This window comes from Cloeon dipterum, chromosome 4, assembly GCF_949628265.1.
Source record: "Cloeon dipterum chromosome 4, ieCloDipt1.1, whole genome shotgun sequence".
Taxonomy (NCBI): domain Eukaryota; kingdom Metazoa; phylum Arthropoda; class Insecta; order Ephemeroptera; family Baetidae; genus Cloeon; species Cloeon dipterum.
Window position 1 is genome coordinate 35,822,998 of NC_088789.1, and position 19,602 is coordinate 35,842,599.

Genomic DNA, 19,602 nt, shown 5'->3' on the forward strand with positions numbered 1-19,602 from the left:
AGGCGGAGGAATCGTTTCGGCACATCAGTTGGCGAATAAAGCGAATTAGTCTTTCTCTTCCGCGGCAAAGGTGCAGCCGCAACCTACACATTCGCCTGAGATTTGGCATTCTATTCATTTTTTATAATCAAGATTTATTTTAAAAACTTAAATTTGACCTATTTAATTTTAAATTGCCTCAAATCTTAGAAATTGGCAGTTTTATTTTGAAAAAGACTCAAAGAGGAAAATTAAATTCAGTTACCTCTAACTTTGAAGTGTTTATTTTTTTATTAATTAAAAATCATGCTATGTTCCCATTGAAAGAGTCGATGGTAATTAATGAAGCCTTTATCTAAATTCTTTAATACACACGTATTTATTTGTATTGATCAATTTAACAACCGGATTTTTAGCTGTAATTTGTGATTTCCTTCCTTGAAACATGACAAATGTGCGTTTTTAGCTGGAAAATTATCTAAAATTTAATTACGTGTGTAATCAAAGAGATCTCAAATCTAAAAACACCAATTTTAAAAATAAATTTAAGAAATAGCCAAAAAAATTGATATACTGACGACCTTTGACAGGTTACCGCACCCTGAGATCGATTCCAGTGAAACTTTTCGCGATTTGTTCAACATCCGCTCACGGTTTTTTCGACATAATTCAAAAGAAGCGAAGCAAAAACGCGAATGTCTCGCCGAGGCGGCCGCCGGACCGGAGGTCTGTCTGCTGAGGACGTGTCGAGCCGGATCGGAGGGCCCAAAGGCTGCTTCCTGCTTCTGCCGGTCAGGGTCAACCCTCGACAGGTCAGCGAGCTCCTCACGCAACAGCTAACCACGTGTCTGCAAATAAATAAAAACATTAAGGGATGATTTTGAATTTTCTTTCCAAATTGCGCTATTTTGGCAAATTTAACACCTTAAAAATCCAGTTCTCGGTTACTTAGAAAGATGTAAATTATTTTTGCAAAATAAAAACACCCTGGGATGAAACTCGTTAGGTTTCAAACCTGTCAGGTTGTTGTAAAAAATTTTATTCACAGTTGAATATTGTGAAAAATTAAATTTTTTGCTTTCACTCGAACCAAATGTGTTTTTAAACATTTAAACCCTTATCAAAGGGTCTGTTAGAAAAAACTATGGTCTTAAATATTTTAGAATGGTTAAAATGCACCCTGATATCAGGTTATTAAACCAACTAGATTTAAATACTAATTTAAAAATTGCCAAAAATGACATTTTTTTATTTTTACCAAAAAATATTGTCACCTGAACGTCCTGAACACGGCCGCCTCTCCGACGTCGATAACCTGGTGCTGAGGCTGGACACGTGGGTCGACCCTGTACTCAGCGCCACCTGCAATTTTAACGTCTCCTCGCCAGCCGAATTTTTCAGCCAGCACAAATATTTTCCGCGATCCTCCAGACGAACCTGAAAGTGAATTTTATTTTTTAAAATTAAATGGAAATTCAGGGTCAGGGTAAAACGCACCTTTGAGATTCTTAAAAGACCTGGCGCCACCAGGGAGAACCGCTGATCACCGCGGCAGCAATTGCTCGCGGTCGTCAGGGTACCAACTGAAAGGTAAAAAAGAAATTATTTTAAGGAAAATTAAATGCCCTGAGAAAAAAATAGATGGATAGAGAATTTGTTGGCAGGTGGCAAGACCCAAGAGTCGTGTGTGAACTGTTTCCGCAGCCGAATTTTGCCAAATTTCCAGTTCTAATAAAAATTATTCACTGCTAAAAATTGGCCAATTACACGCGGGAACTTTTCAGCTGCGGTCGTCGCTCAGCTTAATTTGTTGCACCCTCAATTTGGCGATTTTCCCCTGGACGTTGTTGGCCATTGACCAGCCTCAGGACCAGGTCGTTGATGTCGGAAAGGCGGCCGTCTTCAGGTGAGAAAATTTTTATTTAAATAAGGAAGAATTAAACAATTTTTAAATGTTGGTTTGAAATAATATTAACCTGATATCAGGGTGCATTTTAACCTTTCTACGACATTTTAGACCCCTGATTATCTACGGGCCTCATTTGAAAGGGTTCAAAATTTAGTAACGCTGGTTTTTTTCATGTGGAGGTGAAAAAAAATTATTTTTCACAAATTTATACTGAATTAAATTTTTCTTAACAACGTAGGTGACAGATCTGAAATCTTTTGGGTTTAATCTCAGGGTGTTTTTATCCAGCAAAACAAATTTTAAACTTTCTAAGTAATCAAAAAACCGGATTTACAAGGCAATTTGGAAAGAAAATAAAAAATTGGCCCTGAAAAAAATATTTATTTGCGCGAGGAGGTCGCTGACCTGACGAGGGTTGACCCTGATTGGAAGAATCAGGAGGTACACAAGGTGCAGAGCAAAGAACAACCTGCAATGGGCACCGATTCGGAGGCGACTCCACCACGTCCTCCGAGGCGTCGGTGTCGAGCGGCCGCAAACCGTACCCTTCGCGCAAGCACAAGCCAAAGGGCCAGGTCGCCGCCAAGCACCAGGTGCGCACCTCCAGCGACTACAAGCTAACAATTCCCCGACTTCATCAGGGTTAAGACCCTGATTTGTTAATTGTTCAGAATTTTATATCTATTCTTTTTTTTTAAATATTCCTTAAAATACTCTGAGTCAGGTTAGGCTGTTTTTAAAAATTTCGTTTGTAGTTGGTTTCGGTTAAAATTTTTGACTCGTGTTTCAGTGCTGTGGCATGCGCGCGGGTACAGCAGTGGCGTCGTGCCGCTTCTCCGACTCGCGCCACGAGCTGAGAGCCAAGCGAGGCCGAGTGCCACCTTCAGGGACACCACCTTCCAAAGCAACGTCTAGCCATTGTCTGCGATTTGCCGCCCTTACCGACCCCTAATTCATTTTATTAATTCACTTTATTTAATTTGGACGAGAAAATAATCAAACAGCATAGGTTCTCGGCTGCTCTGCTTCTCTTGTTGCAGCAGCTTTTAAAAATTAACCCAAGGGTTTTTTTGAAAAATCTTAAAAATACAAACATCAATTTTAAAAATGAATTTAAGAACAAGCTAAAAAAATTGAAATACTGACGACCTTTGAGATCGATTTTAGTGCAACTTTTCGCAATTTTTCAACATCCGCTCAAATTGTGTTCTACCAATCAAATCAGCGAATCAATATTAAGAAAATTTAGCAATCCTTTCACCTTAAAAATTGCTTTAAAAACTATTATTTGGCATTTATTAATTTCAAGAATTCAAAGCGTGTGGTTGAGACTTTTTATAAATGGAAAAAAAATGGTAAAACTCGATTATTCTCCAAAATAGTTTTTTTTTCGTTAATCAGGAACACGCGATGCCTTGATTTTTGCTCCTCTAGGTTTAAAAGGCGATTGATTCTTAATTTCTCAATTACTTAATGATCGCGGCTGCGGCACTCGAACGCTTAACATAGTGCGACACTCACTTCCGCGGCAATTGACGTCAGCGGCCTTTTTTATTGCAATCACTGAGTGGCAGCCAGCCGCTCAGATTATTCGCTCTCTATCAACCGAAAGAGCGACTCAATTTAAAGAAAATATTAATTTTACTTCTGCCTTAAAAAGGCCAAAAGCTAGCTTTTTACCGCCTGAATAGATAAATCGTGCTAAATTGGTTGAATTTCATCTTAAATAATATTTATGCAGTCCCTAAATATGCGCAACGAGAAGAACAAATTTTTAAACAGAGTAAATTCTCAAATTAAATTACCCACGCAAGCCAATATTTTGAATATTTTAATAAAGATGCACGGAGGAAGAAAACCCTGGTGCACAAAATCAACTGATCTATTTATTAATTAATTGTTTGCCTATTACGCTGAAGTAATTTAACACAAAATTCTATGTTAATAAATTTTATAGAAAAATATTTATGACAAAAAATGCTTTGATGATGGCAGTGCACATTCTCTTTGGGAAAATTGGTTTTCTCGAAATTTTCTCATGTGGCCAGAGGTGGAGGGAAAAAAGGAAGCCCATTCTTCCATCGTTGCGACGCCGCGAGTGCTCTTTTGCAATCGACACTCGCAAACTCATTAGCTTGCTGCTGCAATTTTCCAACTGCAGGCTGATGGAACAAGCAAAAGTCGATTCTTAGCCAAAACCCTACTGAGTTTTGTTTTCCTAGAGAAACTTTTTTAAAGATGATGCCGAAACCGGCAATAAATTAAAAGGTTTTTCAATCGCAAGTATTCTCCTCTGGATTTAGATCATATGTAAATTTTTATTAACATTAAAGTGATAAATATTTTTGTAATCGCGGATTTCAAGTTTCAAGCGGCCGATTGTGAGAAACGGAATCAGTTTATTTATTTTGCTCGCCAAATTGAGCCGCGAATAAAATAAATTTATTTCCAGCGCGACGCGATAACATTAAAATTGCTGCTGTCGTGTCGAGGGCCGATAATAATTTCGAAGGCCGATCTTTTCCTCAGCCTACAATTTTGTAGCTCACATCGACTATTCCCCATATGAAATGGTCTCATTAATTCCGTTGGGAATAATTCAATTATTTCTTTCAATAAATTTTGTAGTCATAATTTCTGGAAATTCCTTTTCAGTACTAAAACGCTTTTGAAAATCAGACACGGCTTCGGGAAATAAATTTGGGCTGAAATTTGGTTTCAATTGCTGGAATAGTATTTAAAAAAATCAATCCTTTCGGTGCTTTGTGGCTTGAGCGTAATAAAAAATTATTCAGTTTTGCTGGAAAACTTACCAAAAGTTCCAAGTGCGAAGCGTGCAGCTTGATCCGTCTTTGCTTCCGACTTGTTTTCGCCTGCCTCCTTTTCTCTCTTGTTCTCAGCGAAGAGTGAGACTTTTCGCCGCCTGCGTTTGTCTATTAAACAGGTTGCTCGTGAGTGCGTGTGTTTTTCGATCAGCTTCCCTCTCTCGGCGCCTCGTCTAAATAAAAAAAAACCTCCTAGCCGAACGCGACCTCTCATTTTCGCTAATGAACTCAACCCCGCTGAACATGAAGCTTTTTCTACATTTCTCAGGCTTCAACTCCAATTTGAGCTTTTTTATCCATCCCCGTGAGTTCCTTTTTCTAATTATTCTGCTGCGACTATATGCTGACTTCTTTAATAGAGCATCTCTTTGCCAGCGTTTCACCCTTTTTTCACCACGGTGCACGCGTCCCAATGAAGCAAATAAATATTGCTCCTTACTCAAACCAACCTTCTGCATCCAAACTGGGTTAAAATAATTGAAAAATAATAATAAAATAAATTAAAATGCTCCAAATTGGAGAATCGATCGTAACAATTGATTTATTTTGAGCAAGGGTGAGAATTTTTATAAATTAATTTGATTTTGGTAAAACTTGAATAATCTGTAAAATAGAATTATTTCTTTTCGATGCGAATTGAATGTGGAAGACTCACCGATGCCTTGAATTTAGTTCCTCTTAAGTTGAAATTGCGATAAATCTCACTTACGATGGCGGCAAACGCTATTTCAGTGTCCGACTGTGAATTTGAGATTTTCTGCGCCTGCTGCTCACAATGTTGTGCGACTTTCGCGGCGAGTGGACGTCAGCGCACTTTTTTAGTGCAAACAACGAGTGGCAGCCGCTTGAAGGCTAGCTTTTTACCGCCTTTGAAGGTAAAGCATGCCAAAATAATTAAATAATAATTACTGACTGACTGCACTGAATGCTTCTAAGCCACGGTAATTTCGCCATCAGCATTTCCAGTTTTAAATTTTTACAATATTTTCTATAAATATTTTGATAAAATTGTTAAAAATTCAAGTCTATTCGAATGTTTCCAAGACTTTGGCTGGTTTTGAAGATATTTTAAAACACTCAAAAATCGCTCTGATTTGGCACTAGCTTGGCCGCCGACGCCTAATTGTGAGTCGGACAAAAAGTGTTGCTTTGTAATCAATTGCCAGTGTCGCGAACGAAGCGTCTCTCGCTTTCAATCGGGAGAGAGAGCGAGCGCGGAGATGCGGTGTTTGGAATTTTGGATGGTGCAGCAGATGCGAGCCGAATTGCCTCTCGTCTCACGAAAAATGAGCAGCGGCAACGCAAAGTGGCTTGCTTCGCCTTTCCGCGTCGAGTAGTGACGCTTCTGGCCGCACCGAAAACGACCTGAGACGAAAAAGAAGAAATATTCGTGTAAAGAAAATATGTAAGTTGGAGCAACTCTTAAAGCGAGGCAAAATTAATTCTCAAATGATATTTTCTGTTAGATTAATCTAGCCGTGTAGCAATTCATTTAGCCCTCTATAGAAAATAGAGACCTGCGGGGGTTAAATTTTTGCTAATTGTGTTTCGACGACGCTAACCAAATATAAATTGCATAAATCGTGCCGGTTGGAAGGCGATTAATCTCTAAAAATCGAGAGAGGCCGCACAAATTTAAATAGATTGAATATCGCGACAAACTTATAACTTCAATATCACAATTTATTTCTTCTTCGAGTTTGAACAATATTATTTAGGCTACGCAAACAAATTGGCACAGTTTTTGTGATTGAGGCGCAGGTGTTGGAGGGAATCTGCGCCATTCCTGTCGAGAACGCAGGGCTCTCGATCCTCTCCACACCTTCGAAAGGTCGCTGTGTCGGGGCACCAGCCTTACCTGTTGACGCTGTCCACTCCAATGTTGGTGCCCGCGAGGTCCAAATGTCGCCACCAGGCCAACCAGCAGCTGCGATTTTTAAATAAATAATGATTTTACGGGGATACCAAACTCTCATTTGAAATAATCGTGAAGGCAACACGTTCTGATTGAGTAATTTATATTTTTTTATGCTTCACAGAGTGTAAAATAAATAATTTAATCTTGCGCGCAGGGATTAAAATCGAAATTATCAACCCCCTGCATGCGAGCATTGCCTTTCTGATTTTTAATTAAAATTTTTTGAGGGTTGGTGAACATGAGCTTGACGGCACTTCCTGTCCGCTTGGACCTTTCGAAGCGAGATTAAAATTTAATGCTACACTTTCCTCCTTAAACAAATTTATTATTTTTTTGTACATTCCTCTTTCGCTCGGCTTTTTCCATTCATTTTGTCAATTTTCAATCAGTAGTTGGAAACAAAGTTGCTATTCATTTATCAATTATTAATTAAGAATTACGAGGAAATGAGAAGGCCAAAAGAAAAGCGGATGAAATTGCGGCCAGAAAGAGATTCTTTTCTCTCGTGCGGTGAGAGTGGAAAAAGCAAAAAGGCTCGCACGCTCTTCTTTGCGAGCTCAAAAAACGGAGAAATGTTTCCTCCTCTGGGATTTTCATGGAAATTTGAAAACCGAATGACCAGCTAGTTGAACGCTGCAAAAGGATTTCTAAATTTGCACAATGAACAAAAAATCGCACATTTTTTTGTACAATTATATTTTCATTTATAAAATTAATTTATCAATGACAGGAAGGCTTATAAAATAAATTCTCGTACAATTATTCGGTAAAATTACATGAAACAAATCTTATGGGTTTTAATTACATTCAAGTATTAGTCCTAGTCGATTTCAACAGTTAATTTAATTTTTACATCTTTTCGCGGTTGCGGCGCCTGTGAAGCGTTGCAAAGTATTGTGTTTTGATAAGGTTATTTCTTGTTTTCAGCCGCGGAGACGTCGTTTCGGAGCCATAATTCCAGGTGAGTGTTTACCTATTTTAAATATTCTGTTTTTTACTTACAATCGGCCTCCAATAGGGCTATTCAATTTGATCGAAATGTGCTTGGAGCATCGAGAGATTTAAAATCGTACAGAAAAATCGTCTTTTTTATTTTGTAATGTGGTACAACGAGCCAAAATCGTGAAAATTCTTATAAAAACAGCCTAAATATGAAACTCAGGGCTCAGGGCATTCGACCTGAGCAAGGAAGGCCGAAGGAGATTTAAAATAAAGTTGTGGAAGAGAGAAGTTGAAAAATGTGCTGCAATTGCGACGACAAATTAGTGGCTGCAGTTTCTGTCGATTCGCGGGTGGAGGCATTGGCGAGGGAAAGGGGGCGTGGCCTCGGGAGGCACCACGCCCACCTGCCCCGCCATCCAGTTGTCCTTGCTCAGTCCTAAAAAACACTCAATTTCGAACGCCAAGCCGAACCACAAAGCAAAAAGTCACGAATTTCAGCAAAACTGCACTTTCTGGTCGCACGCACGTGCCCTGGAAATTCATATTTTTCCGTCTGCTTCGAAACCACATTGGCGCGGAGGTTTAGTTTTAAACCTTTTGAAAGTATTCCGGCAAGAGGCCCGAAATAGGGAAATTGAAAATTCTCGCAAGCATTAAATGATCATAAGTTTGATTGCATTCTTGTGGCCAGCAATGCTATATTTTATTTTTATTTTCAATTTTAAGAAAAAACAGCGCCATTTGATTAAATCACTGACTTAAAATAAAATTGGAAATAACGGATATAGGGAAACGCCAGAATAAAAAACCTGAAAACAAACTTTTTATGAAATAAATGAATTTATTATTTTTTCCGTGATAATATATGATATTTCCTTTGATTAACTCATTCAGAGCTACTGGATCCAATTTTCTCTTACCAAACCCCATAAATTCTGCCTGAATTATCTTCATCTTCTTCACTTAAATGTTCCCAATAATCACGGTCTTTATCATTGGCCACGTCCTCTGCCGTGCGGCCTTTGCTGTCCCTGGCTTCCAAGTCCACCCCTGCTTCATACACAAGGAAACGGAAAGGTTTTCTGCCTGAATATCTATAACTGTAGGAAGATAAGCGTTCGAAGTTGTTGTTCACCAAAATGTGCAGTGCAGTTTCTCCTTTATTTGTCGTTTCCTTCACCAGTTGAGGGTTAGTTAAGTGCAGGAGTTTGACCACTTCTGAATTGTCGTGCCAGTTAATGAAATCGGTGAAGGTGCAGGCGAAGTGCAAGGCGTTCCATCCTCTGGCGTCTTTGGCAGCCACGTCGGCGCCTTTCGCGATGAACTCGCGGACGAGTTGCAAATGTCCGTGCTGGGCGGCGATGTGGAGGAGGGTTTTGCCTCGCTCTTTCTTTTTCGTCAGGTCGCCTCGCAGCAGCAGAAAGTGATCGTAGATGAAGTGATCGTGTTCGGTCCAACTTTGTGTCTCGCCTCTTGGAATGAAAGAACTCAGGTCATCGCCGATTTCTCTCGCCAGCCAGAGCACGAATTCTCCGAATCTACGGTCCACAGCCAGCTGCAAAGGACTCTTCCCCTCTCCTGTCCTGATGTGTTTCAAGGCTGGACTCTTTGAGAGCAGGTACTCAGCTATTTCCTTTTTTCTGGAATAGACCGCATAGTGGAAAGCGTTTAAATCGTCATTGTCCTGCCACTCGTGTTTTTTCAGCACACCCTCCTCAACTGTCAGATTAAAATCTGCCTTAAACGTCACCTCATCTCGGGCCAATCCGCTAATTTCTTCCTCCACGAAAAGCTTGACAATATCCAGGTGGCCATATTCCACAGCTACGTTCAAAGGGTCACAAATGGTTCGGCGACCTCTCTCATACGTAATGGCTTGTTTGGCGCCGTGTTTGAGGAGAATTTTAACGCACTTAAGTTTCCCGTCTCTGCAAGCACGGTAAAGGGTTTCTCCATACATAAAATGTTCTGAAGTATCTTTTCCGAATCCGTTTTCCAGGAACAATTCGAGAATCTCATCGTTATCTTTAATTACCGCTATGCAACCGGCGCCGGCGTTGGAACTTGATTTTCTGAGCAGCTCGACGAAGTTGGGGAAAGTCTCTTTTAGCTGGTTGAACACGGAGATTGCGTTGTAACAGGCGATTTCTGTGAGGACTACATTAATGTATTCTTCCAAGGTTCGTGAATCGATGACGTTCATTTTCAACAGCTCCGTGGCGATTTCTTCGCTTCTTATCGTACTGACCAGCAATTTAATAGCGTAATTAACGCAAATGGAAGAACGGTGTTTTGTACAACCAAGTTCTCTATCATCCCGGTAAAAGGAATATTTTTCCATTTGCTCGTCACAAAAAGTAATGTGTGGCTTCAGCACTTTAAAAATATGCTTGAGGTTTTCCTTGCAAACATGAATCAGAAATGGACCCGATTTGGTTGAATTTAAATAGGAAACAATTATTTTCGTGTGGAACTCGATCTCTTCCTCCTTTTCCAAAGTCGAGTAGAAAAGATCAACAAACTTGCTGACCTCTTTCATGTTCCGTTTGCCAATAAATTCAAAATCAAAATTGCTTGACTCTCCCACGTTTTTCAAAAAGTGTTGGGCGGCGAGGAATTCTGCAAATGTCTCGTGGAGGAAAGTGACCGTTTCTTGTTCCACGGTTGCGACTCCATAGTCGTTCATCTTCGCCAAGTCCTCTTTCGTCACCCCAGGTCCGACAAGCGGCTCGTTATTCATATAGCGAAACGCGATCGACCGTAGAAGGTTCAGGGCGATTTCAATCTTCCAGCCTGCTACTTCTTTGTCGTCATTTTCCCTTTCCAAACACAGTTGTACCTTCTTCCTCACAACCGTAGCGTAAATTTGGAATAAATTTCCCTCGCCGCTGCTCTGAGCAACTAACAACAGGTGCAGGGGGTTGACCAGAATCGTGTCCTCATTTTCATCTCTATATCTATAGTTTGAATGGCCTATTTGTTTGACGGCGTGAAGCACTCTATTGATTTCTTCCTCGTTCTTGTCGGTCACGGACTTCAGAAACTCGATTTGCTTTACTTCATTCAGTGGCTCTATTTCAACAAGTGTAACGTTTTTCACCGTTTTCTCGATCACTTTCGCTTCGTGCGGTCTCGTTGCTACGCAAAGTGGAACTCTTCTTTGCTTCAGGGCACTCACTAATTTGAGAATTTTTTCCCTGCTGTGCGGACAAACTTCGTCGAAACCGTCCAGGAAAACGATGACTCTTTTTTGTGCAATCCAATTTGTTATGTCTTCAGAGGAATTCCCCGTGGTTTTCACTAGAAATTCGACTACGTCCACTCGAGAAATGCTCAAAATGTAAATTAAGTTTTTCGTCAACGAGATATTAAAAATTTTCGCATCTTGATTTGATTTTCCGAGTTGAAAAGCGATTTCTTTGAGTACGGTCGATTTTCCGGCGCCGGCGACCGAACTCAACAGCCAAACCTGGTTTTCTCGCAACGCTTTCGCCTCTTTGATCAGATCCTCGAAGCAAATCTTTTTCCTGTTGCCTCCCAGCTTGAAGTCTGGTTTCACGAAAGTCCTCGGCCAGTCGGGAAAATCAAGTAAGTACTGAAGCGTCGAGTTAAGCAGAGTCAATTCTTTTTTAGTACCAGTTGTAAGAAGGGGCACTAAAAGTTCTTGCAAACTTTTCCCTTTTTTCAGCTCATCTCCTTTGAAGATTCCGATCAATTGGTCCAGCAAGTCTGCGAAATAAACCGTGTTGGATTAACCTTTAAGTTAAAAAATGAACGAATTGGGCGCTACCTTTGTCTTTCAAAATCATGACAAGCCAGCCGCTGTGGTTCGTTGAGGACACCTCAAATTTGCTCTTTGATGAATTGTGCTAAAATCAAACCAAGAATAAAAAATATTGAACAAAAGAGAACAATGGAGCTCACAGAATCGTATTGCATCGTCTTTTGATCAACGATGAAAAAGATTTTCGGTTTTCCGATCAGTTTGTCATTTTTCGGGCCGATAAATCCGTGAACAATGTCCGTTATTGTGTTTTCTTTTCCGTCCACTATCACACAAACTTCTTTTGTCCTTTCTTTTTCGCTCACTTGGCCGAAAATGCAAGTCAAAACGCAGCCGACGTCATGCTCCATCTCGCGAACTACGAAGTCAAACGTTTACAAGTGTGCATCTTTTTTGGTTCTTGTAATACTATACCTTGATTGAAATAAACGTCCAAAGATTCTTTTTTCCACTTCCAAAGTCTTGTATCAAAATCCAAGTTTTGCCGCAGAGCTTTTTCCGTTTCTTCAACTTCTCTTGTTTGCTGTTCATAAAAGATGAAGGCTCGCCGTCCTCTGATGTTTTGTCCTTCATCCGACTTCCAAGAGAAAAATTCAGACGTTGACGTGATTGTTGCTGCTTTTTCCATGCGCGAATCAGTTCTTGAAACAGATGTTGCAGCAGTCAGCATTGACCTGGAAACCAAAACGTTTATTAATTAATAATTGGAAGGGAATCAAATCACCTTGAGAAGGAAAAATTGCCTTCTAAAGGGAACATTTTGATCTCTAACGTCTGTCCAAGAGGAAGGTTTGTTGCCAAGTCCATCATTGCGAGCGACGCTTTGTGCATTTTGTGCTGGACTGACGTGAGGAATAACAACAAAGGCTTGTCCTCGCTGATTTGGCTCAAAACATCGCACAGGATGGTCACAAACCAGGAACCGCGTTCACTTGTGTTAGCCATGGTTGCTGAAAGACAATATCATATAAATGCTATTTATTTAGTGATTTCCGTGAAATTTTACTCTCGACTGTTGAATAAACGATGACTGTGTTGGGCATTTCAGGAGCCGACGTGATTCTGCAAGAGTTTTTGTTTTCGTAGTCCTTGTAATCCTTTTTTCGGTCGAATTTTGCGTCATCTAGTTCTCCCCTACACGGCTGTTCAATTTTTACTTTGATTTTTTGCATTTTTAGCAATGCTAGCCGAAAACTTACGCCAAAGTTGACAATCTTCGAGCTTTTCTCGAATCCATCCAGTTTTTTCAGGGAGTTGAAAACGTCTTCTGTCGTGAAGGAAATAAAATCTTTCTGTTGTTCGCTCCAGTGATCAGTGTAGATGACTCCATTTTCGTTTCCGTGAGAGAGGAAAAAGAGCACGAAAACCGACGGAATGTCTAAAGGACAATGGAAATTATGAAAACCGGATGTGACGAAATATGAATTTAATTATTGCACACCTTTTGAGGAGAAAAATCGCAATAGCTTTTCCTGGTTGCCAAGAAGATGGAGCAAAATTTCCCGTGTCGGTCTATAAAGGCTGCGGAAATTACAATTCCGGTTCTTTCCAAAGGTCGCTTCCAGGTTTTCCACGTCTGGCGCGTCACAGTTTCGAAATTTTTTACATTGATCTTTGAAATCGTAATGGACGGCAAGAACGAACACGCTGGAAAGAACATGAAATTAAAGCGAAATGGCGTTTAAGAAAATTTACTTGTCTGCGTTTTGTTTTCCTGATTTGGACTGAAAGAAACCCAGATTCGCTGGACCTTTTGGACGACCTTTAGCCTCACCTGTAAAATCAGTGGTTTTGCCGTAATTTTAGAGGAAACTAGTTAATTTATGTTGCGAGCCTCAATAAATTACCTCGCTTTAAAATTTCCTCCATCTCAATAGTTCGATCTTCGCTCACGTTCCTCGTTTGCTATGTGAAGTGAATTATAAACGTTAATTAAATTGCAAATATGAAATCATGTAGTTAATTAATTTGTTAGAAGTTTCAGAACGTTGATTGCTACAGTAATTATCAAACATTTTAAAATCTAAATTCTATTGCGAGATCTAACAGGATAGTCAAATTGCAGGCCTTGCGCCCCGCTGCGTGAGCACAGCCCCTGAACGGCCGCAGCGTACGCCTCCAGGAGACGCGACGCGTGAAGGTGGCAGGTGCTCGCCTTAATTCGCCTGAGTGCCGTAAAATTGTCAAATTCTGTTTCCTATCGCAATCATTTTTTGTCGATTAGAAGAGGATAGGCAAGTAGTCGTGGCTGATTTAAAATAATAATTCAAACAAATCCCAAAATTATTACTTACCATGTTATCCTTATGAGAAAAGGAAAAAAATCACGTTTTTCAACTGTCTAGTCCTCGGATTTTGTTCTAATCGACTCGAATTTGGTCTTCAAATGACACCAGAGATATATTCCGCGTTGAATCTCGAGCCATTTTGATTCATTATTGCCCAGAGCTGGAGTTAGCCCTGACGGAAGGTACTCAGGTTGAAAAATGGGACACCTGTCCGACCCTATACGGGCGCACACAGTTAAAGCTTAGTCTCGGTGAGAACAAACCGATAATTAATAGATCAAACCGCGTTTTTTCGATTTTAAAAATTAATAACTCGTCTCCTTTGGGTTCCACGGTGAAAAACCAAAGCTATTTAGACTCGTCCGAAAATTCTGCATCTCTTAGGGTTTTTGCCGCCCTCGCCTAAGAGAGATAAAGAGATAGGGGAGGGAGACAAGTAAAAGCGAGGGCCGCTGTGAGTGTGGAGTGGAGAGCTCCTGCCTTTACTCCGGGGAAAAACACGGTGCAAAGAGCTTTGGAGCACGTGTGCTGCCGCGGGGATTGGTTAGAACGGACTTGACATGTTTTTCGGTGCGAGCGAGCGAGCGAAAGCGATAACGAGAAGATAATGCGTTTGGATTGTGCACCAGTCATTGCCTCTCGTCGGCTTTGATTCACGAAAAAACAAACAGCCGCAAAGTGGCCTCTTGCTATTCAGCAAAATCCCCCTCGGGGACCGATCTCAGGGTGAACCACCCTGAAAAAGGTCGCCATTGTGGGGCGGGCGGCGGGGCAGTGCGAAAACTTTTTAGGAAGTGGTCGCGACTGATAATCCCTCGCCCCGTAAAATTATTGGACAATAAAAACCGAGTTTCAGGCGATGGGTAAATTGCTTTTAAAAATTATCGTTGCGTGAATTTACGTACAATAATAAAGTTCTGAATAAATTGCGAAAGCTGCAAAGAGTTGGTGAAGCTCCTTGCTGCGCCGCACAGCGAAAATTAGATAAGAGTGTTGGCGGCGCGCGTTACAGCGCGAGTGCAAATTCTGCATTGAGAAACTCAAAAGAAGCAAAGGAACAAGCAGAACCGCACAAAGAGTCGTCAGGTGGCGCGACCTGAGGAAGGCCGGGGACAGGCGAGGTTGAAAAATCGCCGCCGTGTGTAGTCAACTTTGCCATAATTCGCGAAAAGCATTAATATTCGGCCTGGGAAAGGGTTTCAGGTCAGGGTAAGCTGAAAAAAGGTCGGTCGGGCAGGTCAGGTGAAAGCCCTTCCCGAGACGCGTCGAATGAAGGGTCGTATGTGGTCGACGATACGACAAACAATCGAATTTAAAAAAAATATTTAAATCCGGCGGTAAGCTCGTGTGCACGCTGGCACAGCTTCGCGAGTGTGAAATTCACGTTAGATGAGCACTAATAATGACCAGGAAGGCACCGAAAAGAAGCGTAAAAACAGGTCTCAGGGGGCGGGACCTGAGGAAGGTCAGTGGCGAGGGTGAAAAATCGCCGCCGAGGAATGTCACGTGTGCTCTGGGATTAAGCATTAAAATTCTACTTGGGCAAGGATCTCAGGTCGAGGTACCCTGAGAAAGGTTGTTCGGGCAACCCAGGTCGACGCCCTCGCCGAGACCTGTCGAATGAGGGGTCGTGGTCGACGATTGTACCAACAGTCGAATTTTCACAAAATTGAAACCATTTTCTTTGATGCCGCGGCCGACAGCATTTCACACACGCGCGTGTGAGAAACGAAACCAAAAAACCCGGTTAAAAATCAATTTTTGGCAAAGCAAAATTGCTGTAAATCTAGATTTTGGCTTTTTTCGACTTCCGAGAAGAATATTGGATATTGATTTGGCGCGCGACTTGACTCACGCAAAATGTACTTACATTCAGGCATTCGCGTTGACGTGGGTGCTCCCGTCGAGTGGCTCGTTTTCCGCCCTCGGTGTGACCGCGAGTTGACCTGGTAGGTCACTGACCTCTACGACGCCGTAGCCCGGCTCGAAGCGGGCCTTTTTTCTTGACCTTAGAGAAACTAACCGGCCAATTAGTATCAGGGCAAGACGAGACGGGCGTGGCAAGAGACTAACCGGGTGCGAGCGTTGTAGTCGGTGAGAGAAGCGACAAAGTCACGCTACGCACAAGATGTGCGTTTTTATAGGCGACAAAATGATAGATAAAAATCGAGCTCACTTGAAACGAGCAAAGTTCGCTCCCAGAAAGGAACCTCAATCTGGCGGTGCGAATGCACTTTTTGAGTTGCACACGACATCAATCTTGTTAATCTTCCTCTCGAAAATGTCAATCTTAGATTACAGCAATCTGTCGCACATCTCTATTGCGTACACTTACTTTGGGGCAGAAGTAAATCAGTTATAAAAATTAATTAAAAAGTCAATTATTATTTTCCACAATTTTCGTTTATTTGGCTGACCGATGAAACCCTTTAATTCACCTTATATCTTTATCCCTACCATTTGACGATGGAAAATAAAAAAAAAACATTCACATCCATGCAAATTCCAACGTACAATTTTTATTCTCTAAACCGGTATATAATTTCTAAATCACCAATTTCTTCGTCGTCAGCGTCCGTCAAACTAAACATTTTCCGAGCTTTTTCACCTCGATTTTGGATATTCAACGTCCCGGCCTCGTCGTGCACCGTGTTATAATTAAAAGCCTGCAGCACTAAAACTTTTTGCCACATTTTTTTATAAAAAAAATTATAAACTATCAGAGAGGCGCGAAAGGAAGGCGAGCTCTCGCGAGGGCCCGGCAGCTTCCGTCAGGGTAAACCTACCCTGAGGTAAACCCAACTCGATCGCCCACTCCAAAAATTGCTAAAAATACAAAAAATGCAGAATTCAAGCCTTTAAAATGGTTTTCGTATTTTTCTGACTTAAAAATCGCTGTCTATTCGCACTTACTTGGCCGGTGATGTCTACCAGATAAAAAAGTCTTAGTTTTTGAACAGCATTATAGCTGTGATAAAAATTATCAGTTAAGAATGGAGTAGGTGCGTTGGCGTTTTATCTCTCGAAAGAGAGCGCGGAGATGGTGTTTGGATCGGGCACCAGATGTCAGCCGAATTCTATCTCGTGTCGCGACAAAAAATGAGCAGCAGCGCAAAGTGGCCCGCTGCCGGCGCCTCTCGCCTTTCGGCCATCCGCGTTGAGCTGAGCAAAATGCCACCCCAAACACGGAAAAACATTAAGATTGTGGAACTTTTAAAAATATATGTGAGAGAGAGTGAGCCGATAATTATAATTAATTAATTATATAAATATCAACGATATCATTTGATAGATAAAATAAAGACAGAGACCTGGGATTAAAATTGGAGTTTGATTTCTTGAGGCAAATTTAATATTTAGTTATAAAAAGGCCGCGCATATAAAATTAATAAGAGCGACAATTTTTGTGTGTGTTAGAATTAGAAGAGCTAAAAAGTTGCGACCAACACTCGGAAGTCTAATGTCTGCGGCAATCTGGCTGACATGCCAAATATTTCATTTGGAAAAAACCAATAATTTTCCAAGAGTTGACGGTAAAAAACTTGACTCTTGTATTATATAATTTTACATGAATGGTTGCCACTGCTGCCCAGTCAAAACTTGTCGCGTGCTTTTCCTCCGCAGTGAAACTCGTACATCATAAATTCATTTTAATCAAATTTGCTTAATTAATCACTATATTTGTGTTGTATGTTGGCAGGACTCAAATTCTGTACAGGCATCTCGGCCCGTCACCTGCTGGAATGGAGAGCAATTTTAAGCTCTGACGCAGTCTCGAAATTTGAAAAAGGAATTCTTTGGAAAAAGGAGTCTTCTGGAGAGCGCCCAGAGCAAGCAGCCTAAAGGTAAATTTGGACAAACTCCAATTGGAGCTAAAAAAACTCAGTTTTTCTCCCTAAAAGTGCTTTGAGCTAAAAAGCTTAGGAAAGTCGATTGACGGGAGAAAATTAAACGCTTGCAAGCAGAACCCCCGGCGGCCAGAAGGAGGCGTGGCACGTAGATGGAAACGCACCGCCGGCTCGGGCGAGACCAAGCCCAAGGCTAAGGGCCGCGGCGGCAAGCCAAAGTCCGAAAAACCGCAGGCCGACGACGAGGAGCAACGCAAGCCCAAACAGCCCTGGCCAAAAATAGAACAAAGAAGAATTCGCTCCTCGCGGCGAGCCCTGGAGGCGCGGCCGCGGAGGGATTTCTTAAAGGGGTTTGTCGTGGTTCAAGTCGAGACAGCGAGCACAGCTGGTCTGGCTCGGAGCCGTCGTTCGGCAGCAGCGAGCACGCCAAACAAAGCTGCTTCTCAGCTCATTCAAGAATTGTTCTTTGCTCTTTGCCGGTTTGCCTAAATTTACGTGAATTGTTTGTCTGCTTTCCAGAATGTGACTGCTTTGTAGAAGCGAGTGCCGACGCCGACTTGCAGCATTCCCTGCATTCCGCGCGCACGATTCCTTCAACTCGTCTAATTTGGTGAGTGGCTCGTACACAAAACCTTCTTATTGTCATTAGATTTATACTTAGGTTGTGAATTTTCCTTATTTATTATCTTTATGGCTCTGGCTTTTGCTCGGATAGCAATAGGTCTGTCATTCAGGATTTTCTGTTAGGTTAAATAATGCGTCACAGACCTGAGTGAGGGCCCGAATCGGCTGCCAAATATTTTTATTCATTTTTAAAGAGTCATTGTTTCGTTTTCCCCGTTATTTCTGATTGCTTTTTTCACTATTGGAGGCGGATTGATAATCTGATAATATGTTTTTGCTTAGGACCTGTTGCGAAACAACAGCTGCGGCTCGACGAGCTGGATACGGACAAGCTTCTAAATCTTCTGCGCTCTGGCGAGGTTGGCTGCATCGACGACCGCGCATCGTCAGCGCAGTTGCCGACGCCAAGGTTTGGCTTTTCCTCGGGAAATGTGGTCAGCTGGAGCCTAGTGGTGGCATCAGCGGCCGCACCGTCAAGTAGTTGGCCCAAGAAGGACAGTCTCGACCTCCGGATGCGTCGATTTCTGTGGCAGACCCAAATTTGAGAAGGTCCACTCGCAGGAACAACCCTTGCCAAGCTGCGCTGGTATGTAATTAATACTCGGCAAATTTGATTTATTCGAAAGCAAAAAACGTTTATTTGATAATTTTTATTAATAATTACAGTGCTAAAAGGCGATACAACCTATTTTATTTTCTCCTGGAGGTGGCATCACCATATATTCATTTTAATTCATAATTTACATGCGGCGTTTTTCCAGCAATGACCAATAATTTGTTGTATTAATTTTTTCCCAGTCGCAGCATCATGGCGGAGACTGTCGAGACGACGCGGACGAGCTGCACAGGCCGAGCACCAGATTCTGTGACTAGAAGGCGCCGCTGGGGGACTGGGCGTCAGCGGCGCCGATGTGATGGCCTCGACTTGGCGTCCACATGGCCCTGAAGTCAAGGTTGCCCTACGCCTGCTCGAGCGAACAACCTGGCGGCACGGGCCAAGAACCTGTGCCTCCGAGATTCGAGCGTAGAGGCGCCGCCCAGCGACAGTTGTTGAAGAGACTCGACGCCGCCGTTTCCGCAACGCTGTGAACGTGGCGCCGAAAACTTGCGCTGAATGCTGAGAATCCTGCGTGCCATCAAGCGGTCGCTGTATTCAGTTAAAAACCCTGTAATAATTTCGTTTCTTTGCTAATAAAATTCATTAAAAGCTGACATTAATCATTTCTTTTTACCTACAATCGTTTCCAGGATATATTGAGCAAAACAGCTGATCGACCAGAGTAAGAAAATCGCTTTATTTACTAAGCCTAGCATAGTATTTGGCTCTGGCAACAGGTGGCATAGAATTCGCGATAAAGAGACCTCCTACTGTAGCCTGCTGTCCTAATACTGAAGAGCCCGTATTTAGAAAGGAAAGAGGAGCTAAAATAGCGTTGAAAATGGCTCGTTCGTATCAGGTTAGCAGGGAACAAAAGGAGGTACAGA

The 19,602-nt window shown here is 41.8% G+C and overlaps 1 protein-coding gene and 2 long non-coding RNA genes across 4 annotated transcripts in view; 1 reads left to right on the forward strand and 2 right to left on the reverse strand.

Annotated features, from left to right (window-relative positions):
• Positions 1-5: 5 nt before the first annotated feature.
• On the reverse strand, positions 6-2,517 carry LOC135943528 (uncharacterized). The gene is made up of 3 exons (XR_010575219.1): positions 1,477-2,517; positions 1,254-1,416; positions 6-827 (listed from the first exon to the last, which is right to left on the reverse strand). It is a non-coding gene; the product is annotated as an uncharacterized LOC135943528 (long non-coding RNA).
• A 5,874-nt stretch (positions 2,518-8,391) lies between these two features.
• The window catches only part of LOC135942248 (uncharacterized), a 93,031-nt gene continuing 81,820 nt past the window's right edge, over positions 8,392-19,602 (reverse strand). The window contains exons 7-8 of the mRNA XM_065488268.1: positions 11,364-11,442; positions 8,392-11,302 (exon numbers count right to left, since the gene is read on the reverse strand). Of these exons, the coding sequence (XP_065344340.1) occupies positions 8,490-11,302; positions 11,364-11,442 (2,892 nt within the window). The 3' untranslated portion in view covers positions 8,392-8,489. The remainder of the gene's footprint in view (positions 11,303-11,363; positions 11,443-19,602) is intronic.
• LOC135942251 (uncharacterized) lies at positions 17,549-19,319 on the forward strand. 2 transcript variants are annotated; one of them, XR_010575065.1, is made up of 4 exons: positions 17,549-17,843; positions 18,013-18,103; positions 18,400-18,703; positions 18,916-19,319. It is a non-coding gene; the product is annotated as an uncharacterized LOC135942251 (long non-coding RNA). The 2 variants fall into 2 exon arrangements; XR_010575064.1 differs by having other exon boundaries at positions 17,549-18,103.